This window comes from Argentina silus (genome assembly GCF_951799395.1).
Source record: "Argentina silus genome assembly, chromosome: 5".
Taxonomy (NCBI): domain Eukaryota; kingdom Metazoa; phylum Chordata; class Actinopteri; order Argentiniformes; family Argentinidae; genus Argentina; species Argentina silus.
The window spans coordinates 1939120-1949508 of NC_139659.1; the positions used below are offsets into that span (position 1 = coordinate 1939120).

A 10389-nucleotide genomic window follows, 5' to 3' on the forward strand; every position below is an offset into this window, starting at 1 on the left:
ATTGCTGTCCTCTCACTCGTATGGAAAAAGTGTTAGATATTGTATAAATGTAAAGTTTATGGGATTAATGCTCAACTGTTAGCAGTGTTGTGTTTCTATGCTGCTAATGTCCAAGGAATGTCAGAAGAAACACTTTATATCTCTGCATGACTTTGTCATCTTCACTTCATATCGGGACAATCAGTCCAGAATACACCCGAGTGGCTGGTCTCTGGTCCACTTTTAAATAACATAAAAATGGCTTTCCAAATTCCGGATTGTGGTTTAAACAGGAAGGTGCTTAAAGGCCCATATTTGTCATTTCTGACGTTTTTTAGCTGATATATGACATCCTGGTGCTGCACAATGATATTGCACAACGATTAAATTCAGAAAACTGCAGTTTAGATCAAAGTATGTATATTTTGGGCGGTACATTCTATTTTCTTAGCTCCTTCTGAAGCAGTCTCCTACGTGCTGTGACATGACATTTCACACAGCTACAGAGCTCTGAACTGTGACATGGCTAGCCTGTTTGTAAAGTTAGCACCCAGAGTCTAATATAACTCTCTGAACCCTCTCCATCTGGTCTTTTGCGACCGAGTCAAACAACCTTTCAACACATTTGATTGAGAATTCCTCCTAGCGATGTCTGGCGTCTCTTTCCCTAATAGCTCTGTGAATGAACTCTTTTGCTCTTTGAGAAAAGCCAGGAAGCAAAACTGTGCTGGCGTGGGCCTTTTAAAGTCGGAAACCATCCATTTCAGGCTACAATATCTACTTAAGTTCCATTTGGTTGTGACATGTTTCTGAAAAAAAAAATGTTTAGCCATAGAAAATGATTTGGAAAACACCTAGAGGAGAAGTACATTGTTATGAGTGTCCCACTATTTGTAGTACAGACTATGGGCCAATTAGTGCTTTTCTTTTGTTGTATTGTATGTTGGAGGCTGGAGATGGTGGGTTGGTTTGTTAAAGTCTCAGAATGTTGGGTTAGGGTTTCTTTCTTCTCTGGCAGCTCAGTTGATCATATTTGAGTTATGGTACGTGTCTCTCCTTGCATGAGTTATGGAAGCTTTTGCCCCTTTTTTTTTCTTCTTTTTTTTCTTTTTGATCAGCCTTTTTATTGGACTATCTGAAAAAAAAAAAAAAAAAAGCTTAACTTTGGTTGTTCTTTTAATACGTTTTATGAATATCCTGAAAACGTGGAAAATGGGTCAGTCTTAAGTGCCAATGCGGTTGCCTATTGGTTGTTTATCCCCATTTTGTTTAGGTGTTGTTGTGGTGGCTGACTAACCCATGAGGTGGGAGCATTATTTCATAAAATCCCCAAACCAGTGTAGTACTTATCATAATTCCACACCCCCATCGTTCCTTGTTATTTTGCATCTTAGCCAATCACCAGTTAAGCTCCTTGAGAGATTCTCATTGGTCCTCATAGGAAACAAAACAAACCCAACTGAAGAAAGACTTGCCTTCTGATTTAAGAATGTGAATGTCAATGTGAAACATAACAGTGTCTTAACATTTCAAGCTACGTTTAACATTTCATAAGAAACATCAAAACATACAATTGTTTGTACAAGCAAAACAATCAGCAGAATATTTTTTTTAAATTTCCATGTTTTCTTTATCCTTGGTTTTTTTTGTATTTCATAAAAGGATGCATTGTTTTGAAAGTTACTTAAATATGACTATATTTGTTCAGACGATCTGTAACTGCATGAGAGAAGCTCTTTCTGGTCGTTACCGGTTTCTTAGAATGTGTCTTGCTGCTGTTTGTTAGACATGTCACGTTTGTGTGTAAGCGGTTATCGGTGTCAATAAATGATGAAACCTGCCTAAGGTGTGATCTGATGTCGACTGCACATGAGACATCAGTTCCTCCGATGGAAATATCACCACGTCTTCTTCCGTTGACTCTCAAAGGCACACATGCAGTATACAGCACATGATATAAACAGTAGCTCAATTTGGAAAAAGCGTTTTTGAAGATATTGTGATGTCACAATATCCTAAAACACATTTAGAAGGTTTGGGTTGATGTCTCTCTTCAGTATTCAGTAACATTTTATTTGGATAGTCCCCATATGGATGCTGTAGTCTGGATAGTCCCCATATGGATGCTGTAGTCTGTAGAGCATCTACAGATGGAGTGTCCATATAAGGTGTTACCCAGTATTCGTCATCGTGGTTGTCCTAGTGACCCAAGGGGTTCCGTACTGTTTTGTTCCAGCCCAACAGATCCAGTCCAAGTACTCAGATAATCACCAAGTCCTTGGCTTGTTTCAGCAAGTGTATAAGTGCTAGGCTAGTATTAAGATGTAGTGTACATGCCTACCATGTTCAGTCACGGCTTCAGTCACACCCACCCTCATCTGAACTGTTGGGGGCTGATTATGATGATTAGATAGGGTTACTTAAGGTACTTTATTGATCCCCGAGGGGAAAATTAAGGTGTCACAGCAGCTCACATCACAAACAACAACAAAATAAAGTGACAATAGAATAAAAGAATAAAATAGACACCTGAAACATTCTATACAGTAAGAACAGTCCAGTATGATTTAACATCCCCCAGTCTGACTCTGGGACAGAACCAGCTTTCCTAATAAGCTTGTTCAGCCTCTTGGTGTCACCTTCCTTGATGCTGCCCCCCCAGCATACCACCGCGTACAGCACTGCGCTGGCCACCACTGACTGGTAGAACATGTTCAGCAGAGTCCTGCACACGCCAAAGGACCTGAGCCTCCTCAGGAGATAAAGCCGGCTCTGGCCCCTCTTGTGTTCAAGTTTATTTTCCAGGTACTTGTAGCTCTGGACCACCTCCACGTCCTCTCCCTGGATGGAAACAGGAGACAGGGGGACCCTAGTCCTCCTAAGGTCCACCACCATCTACTTTGTCTTGTTGATGTGGAAGAAGAAGAGGAAGAGGAAGAGGAAGGGAGACAGAACTGTCCCCTGGGAGGCGCCAGTGCTGCTCACCATCCCAGTCCGACACAGATCCCTGCAGCCGTACAAACTGTGGCCTGTTGGTCAGGTAGTTCGTAATCCAGGAACCAATGGGGGAGTCCACCTGCATCCTCAGCAGCTTATCCGCAAGTAGTAAGGGCTGTATGGTGTTAAATGCACTGGAGAAGTCAAAGAACATCATCACCCTCACAGTGCTGCCAGCCTTATCTAAATGTGAGTGAGCTCTGTGTAGCATGATGGACTGTAACAAGGTATACCTTTTCTTCAAGGCTCTCAATCAGTCAATCAGCGTTTGGACATGTTAATTCTATCCGGGGAGGGGGGTGATCATGTGCACAGCAACACATGTGTTCTGATGTAAGAGAAACAGTTCCACTGCCAGTGACATCCATGTGAAGACTCATCGTTGACCTTCAATCCACACAAACACACCTTTCCTTTTAAATAAATACTCTTCATGGGCTGTCAAAAATATCACCTGACAACAAGAACGGCGTCCGACAAATAAGTGGCACTCTGAATATGAAACACCTCACTGAGAGTCTTGTAGGTAAATACGTTTGAATGACAGAGGACAGTTGTTGGTTGAGTGGCTCCTAATTGAAACCCAAGCCCATTCATTCAGCAGCAGGCGTCCAGCGGCGTCCTGGACATTCAAGACTGTGTGCGAAGCTACAATTATCACGGTGATTTGTCGAGCCAGATTGACGGGCCGGAAGTCACCGCTGCCGTGATAATCAGGTGTGTCTCCTCACTTGTGTTATTTAAGGCTCCAATTCACCAAAAAGATGCACTCCCTCCCCCAAGATGGCCCTGATGTGGGGGTCTCTAGTCTACTGGGTGACAGTGCTGTGTTGTGCTGTAACCCATGGTGTGAACGTGTCTGAAAGGTGCATGCAGGACACCAAGACATTTCTCTGGGAGCTAAACCAGGACCAGCCACGTCAATACGCTGCTTCAAGTAAGTACTCTACTGGACTCCTTTCTGAAGAAAAAGGTTTTCTCATTGTTGAATTGAAGCTGTGGTCAAAAGACAGATGAGACTAGTTGGTCTTTGTGTGGTATTCATTTACTGACCTTAAGTTAGGATGTGTGACTTTGAAGATGGTTGTTGGAACCGACGTGGCATGTTTTATTTGATATTATGATAGATCCTCCTTTTATTTCCAAAACAAAACTTCAGCAGACTTATTGAATGACTGTTTCTGTTGTTTCTTAAAAATCATGTTTTTGTAAGATGGGTCTATCTATCCTAAATGCATCATAGAACTGCAAAGAACTGCTGCTTTCTTGGAGGGCACATGCTTGATTGTAATTGTCTGAACACTGTTGCTGTTCTAAAATATGACTGTTTTTCAACATTTGTGTGTGTGTGCATGCTCTCGTGTGTGTGTGTGTGTGTGTGTGTGTGTGTGTGTGTGTGTGTGTGTGTGTGTGTGCGCGCGCGCGTGTACAGTGTATGATGCCTTTGGGAAGATAGGCAGCGATGTGGAAGGGGGGAACGTGAACAGGCCAGGGTCTCTTCAGGAGTGTCTGTCTGTCCAAGGCCCTTCCTTCACAGGGCAATACTGCCAAGTCTTCCTAAAACAGGTAAGGAGATTCACATTACTCATAGTAATTGTTTGGTTTCAAATCCAATCTTTTGGAGTGTAGAGCCAAAAGAAGAAAAAATGCTTCACAGTCCCATTACTCACGCAGGGCCGTGTATATCATTTAGCAGTGAGTTTCGCCTCCCACAAATCCAGTATCGGTCAGGCACTCTTGACAAGGTTTTTAAAATGGTGAAAACTGAATTGAACATTTCCCTTGCGAACCACATCCCATTCTTAAAGCTGTTTTCTCTATGCAGTAACTTTTCAAACAGTGAATCAATCAATCAATGAATTCACCTTCCTTCATGATGATGTTGTTTGACCTAGGACCCGGTCCGGTACTTTGTTGGCATCTGTGTCCCCGACTCCTGTGAGGAAGAGGAGGTGGAGACACTGGTTGTTTATGGTTAGTTGGCTTCAGGGAACAGAATGAGTAATGGTATCAAACGTGTGTGTTTGATACCATCCTTCATTCCATTCCATGCATTACAATGAGCCTATCCTCCGATTTCTACCTCCACCAGCCTCCCCTGGTTGTTGTTTCTCTTCTCCATACACCGTGTCCTGTTCAATGTAACTGCACATAGGCCCCCTCTACCCTCTACCTGAAAGCCAGTCCCTAGAAGAACTGCTGCCTCTCTCCATTAACTCAAACAGACGACGTTCTCTGTTCTTCTCAGAGACGTTCCAACAGGGCACCATGTCCCTCATTCCTCCTCTGCCCCCTATCCTGCTGGCCCGGTCCACTCAGGCCATCTTCATGACCCATTGTCTGACCAACTCTGCCACCCCGGACCTCTCTGCCGTCACCTGCCTGTGAGTGCCAGCCTGTACCCACTCTACCACTTGGCAGAGTCACGACACAAAGGGTACACCAAAGAGGGTAGAAATAAGCTCTCTGGATATATACAAGCTATACACATAAGCTCTCTGGATATATACAAGCTATACACATAAGCTCTCTGGAAATACACGAGCTATACACATAAGCTCTCTGGAAATACACGAGCTATACACATAAGCTCTCTGGAAATACACGAGCTATACACATAAGCTCTCTGGAAATACACGAGCTATACACATAAGCTCTCTGGAAATACACGAGCTATACACATAAGCTCTCTGGATATATACATATAAATAGTTATAAAAGGGTTCTTCATTCTAAGAGTACCTAGATGTAGAGTGCACTCCTCAGAGAAAAGTTGAGCTCCTTTAAGGAGATAAGTAGTGAAATGTTCCTATGAAACCTTTTGTCTTAACTTTGAAGTTTAGTTTATTTTTTGTATTCAGTGAACCTGACATCGTGAAAATGTTGCCGGTTTTGCAAAAGCGTACACAAATCTTGCCCATATGTCTGTGCACTATGAACTCCACCTGCTGGTCAGTAGCGATAGCCTGTCTTTCCCTCCCTCAGGTTTGTGTGTTGTGCGTTGGTAGCAGTCCCTCTTGCTGCGACCCTCTTCGTCGCCATAGGGAAGTGGCAGCAACGCAGAGAGATCAGCCCTGGGATCGAGTCTTCTTCTACCTTCAACACCAGTCCCAACCTGTACGGCACCGTGACCAACGGTGCCCCTAGTGGCGAAAGCAACAACCGCGCTGACGGCAGCGAGACGGAGAACAGCGGCTCAGAGGAGGAACCCAGTAAGAGGAGAAGTGCATATGCATATTATTACATCATCGTTATCATTACATACTGTGCCCTCTGGAAGTATTGGGACAGTGGAGCGTTTTGTCTTCTTTTGACTCTATACGCCAAATCAAGATGAAATGCTTCACTGTCCCAATGTTTACGGAGGGAACTGTATATGCTTTATTTGTAACGTAGTTCACTCTGCATATTGTGATCTCACGTTACGTACAGGATGATTTGATCACTGAGAGTGGGTCCTAGCCAGGGGAGGCTGGCGGGGGTAGAAATCAGAGGATGGGCTCAATATAATGCACGGAATGGAATGAGGAATGGTATCAAACACATTCCTCATTCCGTTCCATGCATTACAATGAGCCTGTCCTCCGATTTCTGCCTCCACTAGCCTCCCCTGGTCCTAGCATAGCCTTTCTGTGGGCTCTCCGAACCTCCTAACCCAGGCTGTTGTGGCCCGTCAGGCTGTGTGTACTGGTGTCTGCAGGCTTTCTCTCTGCAGCGCAGCAGCCAGGGGGTCCTCAGCACGGCCACCGCCGGGGGGGGCCACTCCTCCCTCAACGGTATCCGGATCCTCAGCCTGCTCTGGATCATATGTGGACATACCGTCCAGCTCAGCGCCTGGAACAACCTGGGTCTGTATAGCCTACTCACTGTTACTCGTAGGAACAACCTAGGTCAGTATAGCCTACTCACTGTTACTCGTAGGAACAACCTAGGTCTGTATAGCCTACTCACTGTTACTCGTAGGAACAACCTAGGTCTGTATAGCCTACTCACTGTTACTCGTAGGAACAACCTAGGTCTGTATAGCCTACTCACTGTTACTCGTAGGAACAACCTAGGTCTGTATAGCCTACTCACTGTTACTCGTGGGAACAACCCAGGTCAGTATAGCCTACTCACTGTTACTCATAGGAACAACCCAGGTCAGTATAGCCTACTCACTGTTACTCATAGGAACAACCCAGGTCAGTATAGCCTACTCACTGTTACTCATAGGAACAACCCAGGTCAGTATAGCCTACTCACTGTTACTCGTAGGAACAACCCAGGTCAGTATAGCCTGCTCACTGTTACTCGCTCTCGTTAAGAGCCCAGGGTTTTTCCGGACCACCTGACCAGAAAAAGTCTTGGCCCCCAGGCAATACAAAAAACCTTTATAGCACGGTACAGAGCACTGATGTTTTGATTCCAGATAATGACAAGCGGTGGAAACAAACGGTGGAGAAGAACCCTCTGTATGTGTTTGCCTTCAGTGGGCCGGTGTACCTGGCTGTGGACACCTTTCTACTGTTAGGGTGAGAACATTCATATTGTATTATGATTGATTACACTTTGCAATATGTTCCAAATACCTATGAAGTCATATAAGAGCATTGTGACATTGTCACACAGAAATGCTCCTTCTTGCTAAACTAACGTTCTCTCTCTCTCGTGTGTGTGTGTGTGTGTGTGTGTGTGTGTGTGTGTGTGTGTGTGTGTGTGTGTGTGTGTGTGTGTGTGCGTGTGCGTGTGCGTGTGTGCGTGCGCGTGCACGTGCGTGTGTGTGCGTGTGCGCATGCGTGTGTGTGTGTGTGTGCCAGGGGTCTGCTGAGTGCCAGGTCTCTTCTGGGCTCCCTCCAGAAGGCAGATGATAAACTGAGCCCAGGTCTGGTGGCCAGCTTCCTCTTCAAGAGGTTTAAAAGGTGCATCAATCAATGACTCCGTCAGCATTTAAATCTAAACCAATCAAATCAATCACATTTATTCATATAGCACCTTTTACATTGACATAGACAAAAGTGCTTCATAACAAAAACAACACTAAACAATATAAACAATAAATACAACACAACCAATATGGTTGTGTCTAACATCTAACACCATACATGTCTAACATCTAACACCAAACACTAAATCAGATTATAGATCATCTGTAAACTCGCTTGTGTCATTTTTGTTCAATTGAATGGAGAGAAGGGATTTATACTAGAGAAGAGGAGAACAGTTAGCCTCCCCTCATCACCTCCATGTTCAGATGAAACAGTGGTTGGACACATGAATGCCCTCTCTGTCAGTCTGTAGATATCTCTGTGGTTCCATCTCTACATCCATGTCTCTCTGTCCGTCTGTAGATATCTCTGTGGTTCCATCTCTACAACCATGTCTCTCTGTCAGTCTGTAGATATCTCTGTGGTTCCATCTCTACATCCATGTCTCTCTGTCCGTCTGTAGATATCTCTGTGGTTCCATCTCTACATCCATGTCTCTCTGTCAGTCTGTAGATATCTCTGTGGTTCCATCTCTACATCCATGTGTTCTGTGAATCTGTTCTCTGCCGCCCCGCCCAGAGTCCAGCCCCTGCACCTCTTCATCGTGTGCCTGGCCATCGGACTCTTCTCCGTGGTCCGGAGGGGGGCGTTCTGGTTCATCGCCGAGGACGAGATCATCAACTGTAAGAAGTACTGGTGGTCCAACCTGCTGCTGATCAACAACCTCTTCACCATCACAGACATAGTGAGGCTTTCAACCATCTCTCCATCTATAGTTGTGGCCCATCTCTCCATCTATAGTCATCTCTCCATCTATAGTCATCTCTCCATCTATAGCCATCTCTCCATCTATAGTCATCTCTCCATCTATAGCCATCTCTCCATCTATAGTCATCTCTTCACTTTTTTCCACATTTTGTTGTGTTATAGACTCAATTTAAAATGGATTAAATTAAAAGAATTGACACAAGAATCCACACTCAATACCCCAGAATGACAAAGCGAAAACAGGTTTTTAGACATTTCAGTAAATTTGTTAAAATTGAAATACAGAAATACCTCATGTACATAAGCATTCAGACCCTTTGCCATGACACTCTTAAAATGAGCTAAAATGCAAAAATGTCATCAACAAATCACTCAATAAGTTGAATTGAGTCCATCCTAATGCAAGGATAATAGTTCATGTAATTTTGGAATTAATATCTTTGTTTTTATAGGGTCTCTGATTTGCATAGGAACACTGTGTGGGTTAGTGTGTGTGTGTGCGTCCCCTCAGTAGGGTGAGTGCGCAGGTGCATTCTTCAGGAGAAGGGCGGAAGAATTGAATGACAAGAGCTCTTCCTTTTACATGAGTATAAAGCTTAGAATGAGCTTCAAAAGGTCCTCAGATGAAATAGTGTGATGGAAGACGAAGTGGGGGGTGTAAGTGTTTTGACCCTGAGTTGCACCTCTTTTCCCCCACTCCTTTATTGCTGCTCAATTTGTACATTTTAATGTATGTTTTAAACTCTAGTGCTTTTTGAAACTTGGAGTGTTGCTATTTTGGCCAGGTGTCTCCTGTAAAATAGATTGTTAATCTCATTGAGACTAACCTGGTCAAATAAAGGTTAAATAAAATAAATACAAATAAAAGAAATGGCATGTAGCGTGTGTCAACCTGTGACATGATGATAGATATCAGTTCTATACTGATTCCATTTTGTTGTCTGGAACAATAGCCATGCTAGTTGTACAAAGCGGTGGAACAATCTTTGCGTTATGGTTGACCAGCGCAGTAGTTAGTCATGACCAGCGCAGTAGTTAGTCAGTGACCGTCATGATTGGGAATGTTATTCCCTTGGGTGGTCATGGATCATTTGTGCCCTCTATCTCTCTACAGTGTTCTCCCTGGACCTGGTATCTCTCCCTGGATTTCCAGTTCTACGCCACGACCCCTCTGCTGGTCTACCTCTATAGACTGTGAGTCACTGCTACTGCAACAGGGCTGTAGTTTAGTGTGTGTTCTGTTATGGGAGTTTAGTGTGTGTTCTGTTATGGGAGTTTAGTGTGTGTTCTGTTATGGGATCCTCCCACAGAGACACACACATACTGTGCTACATGAAGTATGTGTTATATATCATATACGTATCATTATTCTATGTCTTGTCAGAGAAGTGTCATTTAAACTATGTTGGTTCTCTCTCACTCCCCCCCCCCTCTCTCTCTCCCCCCCCTCCCCCCCCCCCTCTCTCTCTCTCTCTCACTCCCCCCCCCCCTCTCTCTCTCTCCTTCCCCCCCCCCCCCTCTCTCTGTCTGGCAGGAACAAAGGTGTTCTGGTTGCCGTGGCAGCAGCTCTGCTGGGTCTGTCCAGTCTAACCAGTGCTATTCTCACTGCTTTCCTGCAGCTCCCAGTCCACCAGCCCACCACACTGTAAGACAAGACTGGTGCTGACTTTGTCACAAA

At 44.4% G+C, this 10389-nt stretch overlaps 1 protein-coding gene across 1 annotated transcript in view; it reads left to right on the plus strand.

Moving 5' to 3' along the window:
- Positions 1-2617: 2617 nt before the first annotated feature.
- Positions 2618-10389, plus strand: part of oacyl (O-acyltransferase like) — a gene marked incomplete at its 3' end in the record, with an annotated part of 10589 nt that continues 2817 nt past the window's right edge. Inside the window, exons 1-11 of the mRNA XM_083669956.1 lie at positions 2618-3960; positions 4345-4542; positions 4872-4950; positions 5225-5360; positions 5962-6188; positions 6654-6824; positions 7388-7490; positions 7776-7877; positions 8523-8688; positions 9826-9905; positions 10246-10356. Coding sequence (XP_083526082.1) covers positions 3760-3960; positions 4345-4542; positions 4872-4950; positions 5225-5360; positions 5962-6188; positions 6654-6824; positions 7388-7490; positions 7776-7877; positions 8523-8688; positions 9826-9905; positions 10246-10356 — 1574 coding nt within the window. The 5' untranslated portion in view covers positions 2618-3759. The remainder of the gene's footprint in view (positions 3961-4344; positions 4543-4871; positions 4951-5224; positions 5361-5961; positions 6189-6653; positions 6825-7387; positions 7491-7775; positions 7878-8522; positions 8689-9825; positions 9906-10245; positions 10357-10389) is intronic.